General features: G+C 45.5%; 1 protein-coding gene across 2 annotated transcripts in view; it reads left to right on the top strand.

Annotated features, from left to right (window-relative positions):
* Positions 1 to 7,317, top strand: part of LRRC75A (leucine rich repeat containing 75A) — a 78,604-nt gene extending 71,287 nt beyond the window's left edge. For both annotated transcript variants that reach the window (XM_065037024.1, XM_065037023.1), the window contains one exon: positions 5,029 to 7,317. In XM_065037024.1, coding sequence (XP_064893096.1) covers positions 5,029 to 5,614 — 586 coding nt within the window. In that variant the 3' untranslated portion in view covers positions 5,615 to 7,317. The remainder of the gene's footprint in view (positions 1 to 5,028) is intronic.
* The last annotated feature ends 8,465 nt before the right edge of the window (positions 7,318 to 15,782 follow it).

The following is a 15,782-nucleotide window of genomic DNA, read 5'->3' as shown; positions in this document are numbered from 1 at the left end:
CTGCAAACCTCAGCGAAACTGGGAAGGCTCCTGGAACAAGAGCCCAAAATAACTAATTCCCACTGTACTTTCCCTTTTAACAGTAAAGATTTAGGGATTTCTTATGTGTTCCTTGATATGCTCTAAAGGGTCTTTAAAGTTACATATATTTTAAAAAAATCCTCTTTCACTTGAATCTCTCTAAGGAGAGGAGTGAAATATTTCCAAGCTAGTTATTTGTAAAGGCGGTGGACAATAGAGGCTTTAAACTATGCTGTTAATAAACCTCTAAACCATTCTGTGGTAGTAAATAACGAGCTAAACCAGCTAATGAATAATCACAACAGTACAAACGTGCTGCGGAATAAAGCTTAAGAATGAAGTTAAATGTGAGTATGAGCTGTGGTGGTCCCATGGCTTCACATTTTGGAGAATTTGGCAGCTCTGGTTCTGAGCTGGGCTCTGTCTACATTAGTTTTTGGATTTATCTTTCATGTTTTGCTGAGTGTTGAGGTTTTTCTAAAGAAAACAAAGGAAAGGAATTCAACCAGGCAGCATCACAAAAAAAGGTTGTTTGTTTTTTAACTTGGGAAATACAGCCCTTTCCTTGCCACTGGCATAAGTAGAAGCATTTTTGCTCTGGGACCGCAATGTCTCTCCCCAGTTTAAATAAGGTGCAGCTGCAAAACACACAGACGCAGGCACATGGATGTGTATTTTTATACTGCTTTATGTCTCTCTGGGTCCCACGGCCATTCAGCAATAGGCTGCTCACCCAGGATCAAACCATCCCGTCTTGTCCAGACTCCTGGCAATGAAGCAAAAATGTCCTGTATTATAGAATTTCTACACTTATGTTCCAGGACATAAACCCAGGCGCCTTTTTAAAAATTCTTCTTTTTTTTTTTTAATTATTTTTTTTCCTCAACCCTACCATGACTTTTGATGTTATCAGCCAAGCAATGTGGTGTCCGCTTTGGACCTCCCACAAAGCCCTTGATCTCAGTGACATCCCGTGGCTTGAGCCAGGAGGTTAAGCCGAGCTCTGCTCCACAACTCCTGCCTTTTATCCCCTGGGAGTTTCATTTTTCAGCATCAGTGGGTGTCCCTGAGCTTTAAGAGCAAGATAAAGAGCAGTCTAGTCTCATCTTCTCTGTTTTATGCATCTATACATCATACATATAATAATATATTATCATACACAACTCAGTCACATTCCTCATTTAAGCTAAATAGTTATATTTTCTTGACCCTGTTCCTCCTTTAAGGCTGAGGGAGCTTAAACCTTCTGTCAGTGTTATTACTAACAGAGTACATGCATGTTTCTATTCCTTCCCTCCATTTCCAAACTATCTATTCCAGACTATCAGCATTTGAAGCAGTAGGGACTCTGAAAAAGCTATTTAATACTTGCCTTTGATAGTACCAGTATTTCAGGACACGTCTTTCATCTCAAGACTTTATTTCTGATGACTCACTATGTTCAATGATTTTTTGACGACGTTTTCGTAAATAGTTTTCTCACCAGTGGTATCGTATACATTTCATACTGTAGTTTTTCACTCTGTGAGGCTGCCTGTGCTTCATTTTCTTGAGCTATTCCTTTGCTCTCCAAGGAAGAGGCTCAATAGCCCGTTTACACTTTATTACATGACACATCAGCATCTCACGTCCTGATTTGTGCAGTGCTTTAGAGAAATGTCATTAATTTAAACCCAGAAGAAATCCCTTTCTTTTAATTCTATTTGATCTGAACATCAATATTCTTGTTCACGTGAACGCTTTCAGATCTGATTCACACTAAATGCAAAATAGCTTTCCGTTCAGCACAAGCCTATATAAACCAGCACCCTGCCAAGGCGTTATCGGGGTTTAGTGCATGGTTGTATACACAATCCTATCATTATATTGGTCAAAACCATATACTGTTTCCAGCTGAGAAAATACAAAATCTGTGTCTTCCTCTATGGAATATCCTCATAATGTGAGGATGAAACCAAGTGGGTGTAACTGATCCTCCCCTAAAGCCCGGAGGGATTTGTTTCATGGTAAGATCTTCCTACAGAGATTTGGGGCCACGCTGTGGCAAACTTTATGGCAGGGATAAAAGTTTTTTCAGCTGTTTGTTAACCTAATATCATCCTCCTTTCCGTGAGATGCTTCAGAATACCCGCAGAACTAGTTTTATTAAATCGTGTGTGGGGTTGGTTGGTTTGTTTCCCGAGGGACAGATTGAGCGGAGGCTGCGGCAGAACAGCCCAGCACAAACACAGGCTGCTCCGACCCGCTGATTCGGGAGGTTTCCTCTGCCTCTGATAGAAACCACACGTCTTCAGGGTGAAAAGGCTATTTGTGCAAGATAATCAATCCGTTTCAGTAGGTATCAGCTAAATCCCTCTCAAGGGGAGAAGGATAGAGCCCTAGTGAGAAATTCTCTTTTGCTTGCTGGCAGAAATTGTATGCACGCTCCAAGGGAAGTAAAAAACAAATGTGAAGCAATATTGAATGCAGCTTAAAAAAAGAGCTGCCCTGAAGTTATCCCCATTCCCCCTTTGTTGAATTAAAGCCACACTAGAAGTCCCACAAGAAGTTGCACAAAGGTGGTGACAGCATTGCTACTTGCAGGGGATTTCCACGCTGGATAAAACATAGATCAACCCCTGAATGCTTATTTTAGCCATGCTACTAAATGGTTATCACTTACTCACGAGGATACCGTGTGCTTTATTTGACAGCATATCAGCTTTGGGCTCCCAGACAGCAAAACAAGAGTAATTTAGAGTGTTTTGGGGTTTCTTTTGAGTTCAGGTGTGAAGACCTTGATCCCAAGACCTTGCCCTGGCCCCAGCCTCACTAGACCTCACTCACTGAGGCTGCTTCCAAAAAGGTGATGCAGCAGCACATACGACAGAGAAGTAGCTGCCAACATATGAACATCAATTCTTTTTAATAATAAATATACTACTTCATTGGTTTCTTTCCCAGTATTGCCAAAAAATTGCTGGTAGAGAGAATCACATCACATTAACATCTTTCTGCCCACATACCGGTTAAATGAGACCTTGTAAAGGGATAAGTATAGATCTTGCTAAATGACTGCGGAGGTGTGTGTCTGAGGTTTCAGCTCAGCCAGCAAGCCACAAAACTGTCACCAGAAGTGCCACTGCAGCAGCAAAATGGGTCCCCAAGGCTCGGGAGAGCTCAGGGAGCACCCAGATGTGTTGAGCACCAGGATATTACTGACATACCCACTGGTGCTTGGCTCCAGAGCATTTAATAATAGTTTTTTTTACTGTATGATCTGTCTTGCTATAAGAGAAAAACCTCAACACCCTCCTGTATTAAACAAGGAAAAACATGAGTAGTTTTGTCACTTTTAAAGCCCTTTTGTTCCCCTGTTGCTGGGTGCGCTTGAGGACTGATCCCCGACCTAGGTAAGTTATTTCCACCACAGCTTCCAGAGCTGTTTGCTCCTAGAAATTTTGCACTATTTTCTGATGTTAAATAAGCTTTAAGGCTGATCTAACGCTATGAATGTGAGGGCCCAACCCTGTGTGTGAATGATGCTTAGATTCACCCGGCAATTTTAATTTGAAACGCATCCCTGCGGAAGAGCAGCTCAGGATTTTATGTAAGGTGATGGGGATTTGCATCAACCTAAGTGATGATGATTTTGGAAACTACCCCCGTCCATGCATTTTTTTGCTTGATTTCCATAGGAACTGCAGGAATTTCACTCCTCGGCTTGCAGGTCTTCAGTACATTAAGCAGCCGCAGCAAACTCCTCGTACCCCAGTGGTGAACATAAGCATCAATCAGCCAATTAAAAAAATGCTTTGGTGGTTATAAATACCCTTCATTTCTTTCCACCTTGCCTCTATTCTAAGTTACACCTCAAAGACTAGCGGGGAGCTCACAAAGCCTTGCAAGATTTTCTGTCTACGTGCATTATTTATGAATTAAAGCTCAAGCACAATTCACCACTCTCCAGCTTCTGCAGCTCCTCAGGGGTAAAGCCCGATGCTTAACCAGCTGCCCCCACACACCCCCAGATCACAAACAGCTCGTGCTTTAGGACCGGCCTTAAAACATCTTACTATTCCCTGGCTCGGGCTGTAATGAAAGGCGAAAGCATTTCCACAGCCGGCTGCTTTGGCATCAGGCTGACACATGTGCCGCCGTGGCAGATGAGACATGTGAGCTCACCAAGCTGACAGGGGCAATTAACATGCACCAGGCTCCTTCCCCCTCCTAATTCACTCAGAATAATTCATTAGCAAAAAGTCCTTCAGCAGCGCTAGTCTGCCAACGGGTCCTGATCGTCAATGTGTTCTTTGATTCGCTGCAGAAGAAAAATTGACCTGTGTAGCTCCTGTCTAGCTCGTGCTAATGAGTCTCTGTTGGGCCATTGAGAGAATTAATTTATCTACAGATGTTCCCGTAGTGCTCGTCTGCTCGGCAGCGAGGCTGGAGAGACATGATAGGTCCAACACACCAGAAATACTAGAGCAGATCACCTAACTCTGGAGGTGTCTATTCTGCATTCGCTGTCTTAGGCTAAAGTAGTTCTGATGCAGGTCCTCAGCTCCCACCTGTACAGCCGAGAGGACAAACATGTGTTCTGCTCAAAGAGCTTTGTAATCAGCAGCATGAGAAGTGTTACACCAGCAATCCCTGCCCGTCTAAGCAAGGGCTTCCTCACCCTTTTTGCACCTTTAAAAGCAGCAAGATTGCCTCTTTATTATAGGGTTTTGCAGTGGCTGTGGAAAAGAAATCCACATTCTTTCTGAATTATGTTTTTTTTTTTTTAATATGCTTTTCTTGTTTCTGACCATCTTCTATCAATAAACAGCCTTGAAATGCCTCTCTGCCCCTCAGCTACACACACTCCCGGTCTCTACAGAAGACATGGTTACGCCCAGCTGAACATCTTACCTAAATATCTCATGTTCCTGCCCCCTCCAAAGAGCAGCCAGGGAGCCCAAAGCGATGCCACCAAGCAGAGACGTCCCCCCGCATTAATGTCCCTCTGCTTTCCTTCCCCTGCAGCTTGAAAGCCGTCTTGATGGGGAAGCCTCAGGACAACACGGTGGACTTGTCGGGCATCCCGCTGACACTGAAAGACTTGGACCGCGTCACGTCCTACCTCCAGCACAGCTCGGAGCACATCGACACGGTAGAGCTGTGCTTCACGGAGCTGACGGACGACATGCTGCTGCAACTGCTGCCGGCGCTCTGCGTGCTGCCCCACCTCACCACCCTCTCCCTCAACGGCAACCGGCTCACCAAAGCCATCCTACGGGACCTCACCGAAACCCTCAAGGACCCCAAGAAGTTCCCCAGCGTCACCTGGATTGACCTCGGCAACAACGTGGACATCTTCTCCTTGCCGCAGCCCTTCTTGGTCAGTCTGAAGAGACGATGCCCAAAGCAAGGCAACTTGCCAACCATTCTGGAGTTCGGGGAGGGGCAGGTAAGTGATCTGGAGAGCCAGGATGGCCTGGCCAAGAGCCAGGAGGACCTGCGAGCTGGACCATGCAAGACTGATAACACAGGCTCGCAGCAGACGGACAGAATAGTCGAGGTTGGGGAGCTCCCCAACTTGGAGCGAGGTGCCGTGACGCCACAGACATGATGTCCAGCTCCGTGGCCATTGGGTGGGCACGTTGAGCAAGGATGACTTAAAACTGAGACCTGAGTGTCAGAGTTCTCGGCAAAGGGTTAATTCACACAGTGGGATGCTTGGGGATCCGGACTGCTGCCTTCCTCCCGTACAACAAATGTCAACTGTTTCACAGAACACATAAAGGTGATGGTGTTGAATACTCGTGTTTTATGAAAGCTGGCCAGGTGTTTTTGAACATTAGTGATGTGCTATGCTTTTTAACCTCCCAAAAATGCATCTCCAAGGTGATGTGATATAAGGCCCTGAGAAAAAGCACAAAAGGGGAGAAGAAGGTGCCCTGACTTCGCAGGAAAGGGCTCCCCATCCTTAGCACTGGATCTAGCCAGACCCCAGCTGCTCTCCCACGCTCAATGGACAGACAGCAGTCACCCCAAAGCAGACTGTGCCAAGAGAAACCTTAAATCCTTTCCAATCCTGACTTCAGGAGTTGCTGATGAATAGCAGCCTGTCTGCAGAGGTACAACAACAGTCTGATCGCACACTAACCAGGGGTGTTTCTCTTAATATTGTGAGCCAGCCCAAGGGGAGAGCTTTGATTTCCCGCTGCAGAGCTAAATCCCAGCACACTGTGTCTGGACACGGCTCTTCCCCTCCAGCCTTACCAAAATTGGGCTGGCACTTGCACATGTCCAGTATTTATTCAGATGTAAAATCCAGTTTACCACCAGCTGTGCTGTTGTAGTAACTCCAGAGCTTTCCATGTGGTACCTTGAACCAGCAACACTGAGACTGCTTGGTCCATTTTGGGGAGCAATCTGCAAAATCTGGAGCCAGGGCTCAGCTCAGGCTCATTGGTCTTGCTGACAAAGGAAACCACAATACTGAAGGTTTATAAAAGGGTTCATCCCTGTATCACTGCCACTGAGAGCTGGGCAGACACAGCCAGCCAGAGATTTAAAGCCTCAGAAAGGCTGTTGGGTCACTTGGTGGTGGCCATCGACCCCAGACCAGAAGTGCTTTGTTTCTAAGATGCCAGTTTGTTTTTTTCTAACAAACATGGGTTTGATTTTATTCTATTTTTGATGGAAAATGGATAATCCCAGAGCAGCAACGCTGGAATGTGCACTTTGGCTTTTGAACCAGAATTTCATTTGATCCTAAACCTGGGGGAGGGCAGGAAAGCGTGTAAAAACTTCCCCTCCCTTTCTTCAAAGGACCAAACATGATTCCCTTCTCTCTCTGTTCAGAGCCCTTCTCCCTCTGTTCAGAGCCCTTCTCCCTCTGTTCAGAGCCCTTCTCCCTCTGTTCAGAGCCCTTCCCCTGACCAGCTTTACAGCATCGTTTTCCTGGCTCGCAGCAGTGACCCTCTGGCTTTGCTTGTTCTGGGTGCAGACACAGATTTTTTGGTCATCCCTTTGGCTCTGTTCATTTAACATCACCACACCAGGAAGCGTTTTCCAGAGGGTCTTCATGCTGCCAATGGTTGTTTCTCCTCCATCCGCAAGTAGGTAACTTAGAAGAAACTCTGCTACTCGTTTTAATCCATTTGGCAGCATTCAGTATGATTTGCATGTATCCAACCCTTTTTCCTTTTTTTTTTTTTTTAATGCTAACTCAACAGGCATGAAAAAAATCTTTGCAGTGAATAAACTGTTCTGTTTGAAATAAAGGAGCTATCCATAATCAAAATAAATGACAATGTTTAATAAAGACCCAGCGTTGCATTTTTCCTCTGTACAGACTGAATGCCCAGAGCAAAAAGAAAAATGGTGCTAAGCACCACAGGTCTGGGTTCTCCAGGGCATGTACAAGAAAGGTCGTTGTAGCTGGCTGGAGAAATAAACAGCCCAGTTTATGGGCTGGATTCTGCAGGGTGAGCACAAGGTAGACACAGAAGCATCGTAAAAGCATCTGTTAAATTGAAGATGTTGCCAGTGTGCAAAACTAATGTGGGAGAAAGGAATACTGAGAACAGCACACTGCTCCACGGGGTGTTTCTCTCCAGTGATAACAGTCGCAGTGCACCGAGGGAAACGGCTTTTGTTTTGCAGCAAGAATTGTTTGTATGACATTTGTTCCACACCAAACCATGGCAGGGGCTGGCACAGGGCACAGCAGCTGGTGGGAGCGGGTTCGTCCTGACTCACAGGAGACCTTCCCTGCAGCACCTGGGGACTATTTCCACCATTACTACAACTTCAGAATGCACCTTTATAAGAAGAATAAATTAAGGTGTGATACATGAGGTTTGCTCATATAGAAAGGCTGATGTGCAGCATGTAGAGCCCGTGCTTACACCCAGGGCAGGCAATGAGACATGGGCAGCAAATCCATCATTGCTACTTCATTTGCCACGTGCACACATGGTCCTGCTGAGCCAGGAGTACATCCCTACGGAGATTTGTTAACCCAATGTACGGAGATTTCATCAAGAACAAGATTTCTCCTTGAAAAAAAGAATCTCCAGCCATTTCTTCCCTGAGGTCAGAGACTGGTTTGCTCAGGAGCTCAAACACCGGGCTCCTCTCCTTCTTATGCACAGCTCAGGCATCCATCTGTTTAAACTGTTTAAATCACAGGCTCCTTGCTGCAAGGCTGCAGCAGAACATTGAAAGAAGGCATTTGTAGAAAGAAAATAAATCAAAACCAATTTTGCAACTTAGATACCGCTATAAGGAGCGCTCATCATCTGCACAGGAGCCAGCCGTCCTGCACCTCAGCATCCGCCTGGACCCTGCGGTTTGGCCACACAGATTCACAACCAGAGGCGCTCTGCGTCTAGGGCGCCGCATCACTTATTGATGCTTTGCATGCTCAGTTCCCTCACCCACACAAACCACTCAGGAGGTTGTTCCTGCCACATTTCCCCTCCCGCTGAGCTTCTACCTGCTGTGAAACACAATGGGCCAGGAGGCATTTTGCATCTGTCAGGCTCTTTCTGCAAGGGGCAACCAGTAGCTCAGCTTGCAGCTGCAGATGGCTCAGCACAAGGCTCTGTGCCCAGCGCTGCTGCGTCCAGCCAGGATTTAGTCCTTCTGAGAACGCAAAATAACTAGAAAGGGCCTTTTGTTGATATATTGGTGTGTGCTGAAGCATGCACCACATTACTGACTTTCAGAGGAAAAGAAAAATACCGCAGCTCTAGCAGAGACAGTTACTCAGTTATAACAACAAGAGGGCTTTAGCTAATCAGTGTCTTCCTCGCAGTGTGGATTAGGTCAATTAGCCATTTATTCCACTTCAGGATGACAATGATCCTGAGGGCTCAGTAAAGACTGTTGGGTTTTGGTTTTGGTTTTTTTAAACAAAAGAAGAGTGAGATTGCTTCCCCCACAGCCCATCAGCATCAAAACAAGCTTGGAGCTCTCTCTGCCTATAATGGATGTTCCCGATGCTACACTGAGCTACCTGTTCTGGTCAGAAGCTTTTAAATGGCGTAGAAGCAGCATTTGAGTACTGAAAACCACTGCTGTTGCAATATTAAGGTTGATTGAGGTCGTTTGTTGTCAAAGTGGGGAGGAAATGGCCACCATAACATTAGAAGTCCATAAAACATCCAAGCCTGGTTTGGTTAGTTATCTCCACCAGCATCACACAGCTCTGCCTGTGCAGGAAAGAAACTGGTCTGTGGGAGAAGATTTATGCCTTCAGCAACAAAAATGTAATAGGAAATCATTCTGCGTAGATTAAAGAGCCCAAACTAAGGGGAATCAAAACAGTAGGTGAGGAATTAGAGAGGCATGAAAGAGCTGATGCCACACGCTCTGGATGGCTCGTTCCAGGTGGGTTATCTCAGAAGGCTTTGCCCAAGGTCTGCTTGGGTTTTGAAGGTGATTATTCATTTAAAATGAGGGTTATGCTCCTGGAGGGGTCAGGACGGAGAGCTGGTGATGGTCAGCCCTGGGCAAGGAGAGCAAGGATGCACAGAAAGCACTGCTGAGAATATGAAGCTCAACCCCACTTTGGCCCAAAGCAGCGCTTGCTGCTTGCCCGTCCTTGGGAGAGCAGCAGGCTGCAAACATCTGCCAAAACTGCCACGGAGGAGACGCAAAGAAGCGACCCAAGGGACTAAGGGGACACCGGGGGAGCAGCAGCACCTGAGCCGGGGAATGGGCAGCTCCAGGCAGTGGGACCACAGCGGCTGACTTCGCACTCGGGCACAAACGTTTCGGTGCTTTCCTATGGTTCAGCAGTGGGAAAGGAGGAGTTTCCTGAGCTCGTGCAGGGACCACTCGCGTCCTCAGAAACACAAAGACTCCCATGTTCCATTAACTGGGAGCACGTTGCCGGTAACTGCTATTGCCAAGGAAACCGATTGACCTTATTAGCAGTATTCATGTATTGATGCTTACGAGGAAGGGAAAAGACAACTAACCTAACCTTCCCGGTGCAATGTACCTGGGTGAAAAACAGGTTTAATCTCTTCCCAATCCCTTTGGTATGCAGATCACACAGTGATCCTGCTCTTCCTTCACTCCAGGGGCAGTTGAGTTTTTATCTGCCTGGGGGCCGTATTCCATCAGCAAACTATACACAGCGAGGGAGACAATCTTTCCAGTTACACTAAATGCCTTTAGCATTAAATTCTGAAGGGCAAACAGGAAACCAAATCCATCACTCACAGCCCTTCAGCAGCCTCCAGCCATGCGAGTCTCACCGCTCACGAGACATAAGCTTTGAGCCCAGTGTTCTTTATTCAGAGGACAAAAATGAATATACCAGGTACACAAGAAGGTGTCTGAGCAGAGCGGGCAAATGGTTTTGTCTGGGCTTGCTAAAGGACAGATTTTCCCGATGTAGCTTCCTCTCTGCCTCAGCAAAACCCAGCTTGAAATGTATTTATTTTCATTCCTTTAAGAAAGAAACATATTCACAGGGCTGCAGTGCAGGGAGGATTTCCCAGGTGCTCCCTGGGAACACACAGCGCTGCAGGGAGAACTGAAATAGCGATTACACTGGAGGGGGCGGTGGGTATAGGATGGGTTTTCTTTCTTACGTCTGTATTTTGCAGCCTCTGGTTTGTAAAGCAGCAGGTTCATAGGAAATGGCTGTTTACGGGCAACGGGTGAATGAAAGATAATCACAACCGCTCCAAAAGAAGGTGCGTTATCAATGCGTAAAACGTGTTTTTCAAACAAGAGAAAGCTGACCTAGCTGAAAACACAGAGAGCGGCGGGTTTGCCGACTTCTGTCGTTGTTATAAATATTTATCGGAAAATGCAGCGCTTGGGGAGGGTGACCAGTGATTCTGTGGGAATTCCTGAACTTGTCGTGGCAGATGCCCAGTGATGCCCCCCTGAGCAGCCGCTGCTGTTCCTGGGTGCAGAAACAACCAAGGCCTTGAAATCAGAAGTGCGTGGAGCAGCGCTACATCAAAATCCCAATGGGAATCTCAATATCCAACATAAATGAGGCCTTTTCCACCTAGAACGAGACAGCTGGGGAGTCTTCTGAGGGCTGTGAGCCAGGTAACAAAACCTACGTGAATACCCTGGTTATCGTGAGCAAAATAAGCTCTTACAAGAGTGCCGTAGCTCGTTAAATAGAGAAGAAACCAGCAGGAGCAGAGGAAGATGTTTGCGGGACACAGTTTTCCCAGGGAGAAGGTTGCAATAAAGGACACAAGAAGGGTGAGAACCAGGAAAATCTCACCTACAACATCTGGTATTAAAAAAACACATCTGGATATAATCCCAGGAGGAGGTCAGACTAAAACTTTCAGCTGCTCCCATGCCACCTGAAGCCTGATATTTTTCCCCCCTTACTAATAGAATAAAAGGCCCTGGCCAGGGGAATCTTTTGCATTATTTATTGGCCGCTCATGCTGGTGTGTTTAACACTGGCCCTGGAGACAGAAAATAGTCTGTTCAAGCTCAGCTGATAGGGGAAAATGTATATAGCAGCATCTGGAAAAGTAACTAAGTATTATTCCTCTAGGACTACCTGTTTTACATACAAACCACTGAGCAAGCACAGTTAGGAACCAGAGGGGCTTTAGTTCTTGCTGATCGAGGAGCTGAACCAAAATTACATTGCAGTTCAGACGTTTGCAGTTCTTGTTGGAATCGTTTTCCTCATTGGAGCGATAAGGCTGATGCTGAAATATTTCAGGGCCCAGGAAGAAAGTGCCAGAGATGCCAAGTGGCACTTGGCCGGAGGAATGGGGGGGTGGATCAGGCCACCTTCCCCTTCCAGCCCATCAGTCATCTCCCGCATTTCAGTGAGCAAATATTCCATCCAATTCTGAAATATCCCTTCTGCTACAACCACAATAATAATATCTGATGTATCCTATTGTTTTGATGCTTATGGCTATGAAACAGGCCTTGGCAGATGCGGTACAAACGTGACGGCCCACGCAGCATCCCTCCACCCTCCACTCCAATCCAACCACCAGCAAAAGCGACTCCCAACTTCTTTCAATAAGCTGGATCTGAAGACCAGTTTTCCTAAACTGCCAGGATCAATATTGGCGTTGGAAACATCTCTCAAATTTTGCTGTAAAATCTGCGTGCTCTGCACTGGTGATCATGACAAGGGAAAGACTCCAAGGTTCACTTAGCAGTATTAAGTTGGCAGATTGGCCTTCAGAGGTCACAGCTAAATTGAGTAAATTTAATTGATTGCGCCATTAATTGCCTGCCCAGCAGAAAGCGGCTGCACAATGGACGACCAGTTAATTTACAACAGATCACATGTAGGAAGGTTTATCACAGAGAAAAGCAGCAGCAACTACTGCTCTTCTGCTCCCCTGTGAGATGCTTGAGCTTATAACCAACCTCACCGAGCTCCTTTTTCAGACATTGCAATAACAAATGCCTCCAAGCAACGTTGTGAAAGAATGGAAAAAAAAAAAGAGAGCTGTACATCCAAAATATGTGATTTGTACTGAGCTGAAGGCTTCCTGGAAATAAAATGTGGATGTTAGCTTATTTCTCTGAGCAGCAATAATCACTAAGCTGGTGAGGAAAGAAAGTATTCTATCTGCTTTTCTGGTGCGTTACTATTAAGAAAGGTTAGAGCAGAATTTGTTCATAGGACGAACTGCAAGAGCTCTGCTAATTGGAAGGGACAGGAGGAGCCCTGGATCTCAAGCTGGCACCACAGGACAGGTATTCCAGAATACAGTGCCAACTTTCTGCATGAAAACTGCACACACCCCTGACTCAGTTACACCTGATTGCTGGGGGATTGGAGATGCTTTGTTTATAGCCCTTCCTGGCAGTTTTGGACTTGAATTTTCTATCTTCTCTTCTGTAAATATACAGAGACAGCTGCTTTTTTTACCTTAGCTTATGGTTTTACATAAAACTGAAAACCTGATTTAATAGCATCAGAAAAGATGCAATCTGCTTATCGCCACCTTTAATTATATGTGCGGATTTCTAAATTCATTCCCCATTTCATTTCTGCCTCCTAATAGCTTATTGATTCCACAACTTCTGTACCATCTTTCATTATTATTTGCTATTTTATGAATTCAATCTGAGCAGAAAATAAACCTGTAGAGCCTGGCAAAAGTTACTGCAAAAATCACTCCATTGTTCAGCCAGGAGGGAAAAAAGAACCAAAAAGGATGCACCAAACGACACAGCACACACAAAGCAGCAGAACAGTTTACAGCATGACTAGTTGTATTTCACTACAGATGAGTTCTAGAGTGTAGCTCACAACCTCAGCTCACATCAGCCGTACGTCAGGCCCAGGCAGTAAACTGGGGGCACGGAAAGGTGTTTGCAATGCACTAAATGAACCAAGTTCCAGTGTCACTGTGAGAAAACGCTGCTTCCCATCCGAGAGTTAGTTAAACTCAGTCTTCTGCACATCCCTCGCTGCTGAAACTGTCCTCGTTCTAGCTCATTAACCTGAGTGGATATTGCTTCTTTAAGCGATAATACTAATCAGGAAGCGGTAAAGGCAAGAGATATTTTCCCCGCACCCACACAACACACGCACAATGGAATTGCAGCTTTAATTTAAGTGGTGCTTTTCATATAAACTTCGTCCTGCAGATTGATCATAGCAGCTCAGGTTTGCATGTCAGCAAAATTACCCGCTGGGTGGGCAAAGTCTGCTCCAACCCCACAAGTGCCACACGAGCCTCATTTAAAAGTCGGTCGCACACAAATTCAACAGGGATCATGTGAAAGGGAATAAAATGGCATGTTCTGATGACAATTGCCAAGCAATTGGTAATACCCGATAGGAAATAAACTCTAGACCAGGGCATTTCTGAAGCAATGCCATGTGCTCACAGTTAAACATCACCTGTGCAGTACAACTCTTACATGTTTAAGTGTCCAGGGGTCTCTATTATCTTGTCCTTATTTTAATCTGTGTGTTCTTCCAAATCATCCATTTCATTTCCCATTCGCTCTGAGCCCACCAAAACTTCTTCTGAAGGAACAGACACTAACAGCCTCCTCTTGAAATCCCGCCATGCACCAGGATCAGTGTTTCCCCATGACCACTGGTTATATTTCCTTCCCCCTCCTTAATTTCTAAGAAAATCTGAAGGATGCGATTAGACACCAGCTTCTCTGGGAAATAATTATTTTTCTTACCTGTTTTCATTTCTTCTTTTAAGGGATGTAGGTACCGCCTCTTCTTCCTCTTGGAACCACAACCTTCTGCTTGCTAGTCTACAACTTCAAAGGCTTCTTGCTTCATCATCCATTAGAAATGCAGCTTTCCCTCCTCACCTGCCTCCAAAACCACCCAGCACTGCCCAGAAGTTTGCTGTTTCATCCTTGCTACTTGCTGGAGCAGCAAGAGAAATTAGATAAGTGTAGTATTATTCTTTAAAAGTAATAGATTCTGCTAAGGGAATAAATACAATAAAAATAAAAGAAAACCACACACAACAAAAAAAGCCCCAGCAATCCTTACCCTGAGCTACCAAGAACATGAAGTGAGATTGGGTGTTTGAAATGGAGGTAACCAGCCTCACCTGGGGCACCCAATGAGTGCCAGCTGTTTAATCAAGGAGGGTCGGCAAATGTCCCGACCTCAAGCTCAGCCCCAGGCTGTGAGCAGCCTTCAGGCTTTTAATGGGATCATTCAAGCTCTAACTTTGTTCACCACAGATTTGGCCACTTCTTCTTGCTTTCTAACAGGCAAACAGATTTTCAGGGGCTCTTGGGGCAGCGATCAGACCAGAGCTGTCCCTTCATCTGTGCGACCAGCTCCAGGTATCACATCAGTTCTTCAAACAATTTTGGTGTCCTTGTTGTCACCTCGCTCCCGCTCTCCTCCCCAAAACCTTCTTTTTCCTCAGCTTTAGCCTCTGAGTTGCTAATACGCTGCCAGTTGACACAGCGTTGCTGTCATCTCCAAAGTCTTTTCTGAAGCTTAAAAGCTGTAGCTTTGAAATGCTTTCTCCTTGATGTGGTCTCTGATTTTGGATTCCCAAACAGCCTGGCACTGACACAAAAGCCTTATATTGCCTCCTGCAGACACTGAGCATCTTCCTCCCCCAGTACAGAAGCGTTACAGGCTGGTTTAGAGAAGGCTGGATACATATTAAATCAAAGTGCATGTACAGCATCTTCCCATTATCTTATGAAATCACAGTACATTTCAAAGCTCCAAGTTCACTCCTTGCTTTGAAACAATTCTCATCATCTTCACAGCAGGTATCCTGCATGTTTCAAATCCCAAGGAGTGCCCGGCCCAAAGGTTTTAGTATTTATTGCTACAGTTCAAAGTAGTAAATACCTGATGTGACACACTTAAGTAAAATTGTTTTATCCAACAACTGACCAAATTGGCCTTCCCTGTTCTCACCTACCCCAGCGAGGCTCTGATCTCTTGTTTCACGTGTAACCAGGAGGTAATTTGGCTTCACCAGGATGCTGGCAGACCCTTTTGAGATTATCTGATGGAGGCACAAGAGATGCACAGCATTATATTGGGCATTTCATCTGCTGTAGTTGTGGGCTACATTAAACACTGGAGCACGTTCACAGATCAACTGAACACCAGTATTGCATCTGCTGTTAGGTAAGGGCTCTGACAACACAATGACTATAGGAAGTGTTCTATACCACTAGTCTCTTGACCCAGGTATTCATTAATAATACATTTTACTGAACAGCTTAAAATTTATCTGGATGATAAGCTTAGACTTAGCTATGAAGTTTGTCTCTGAAAGTGCTATCAAAGCTCAGACCTACTC

The sequence above is a fragment of the Columba livia genome, chromosome 20 (assembly GCF_036013475.1).
Source record: "Columba livia isolate bColLiv1 breed racing homer chromosome 20, bColLiv1.pat.W.v2, whole genome shotgun sequence".
NCBI classification, from domain to species: domain Eukaryota; kingdom Metazoa; phylum Chordata; class Aves; order Columbiformes; family Columbidae; genus Columba; species Columba livia.
Note: the sequence above shows the minus strand (reverse complement) of the source record. Positions and strands in the feature narration are given on the sequence as shown.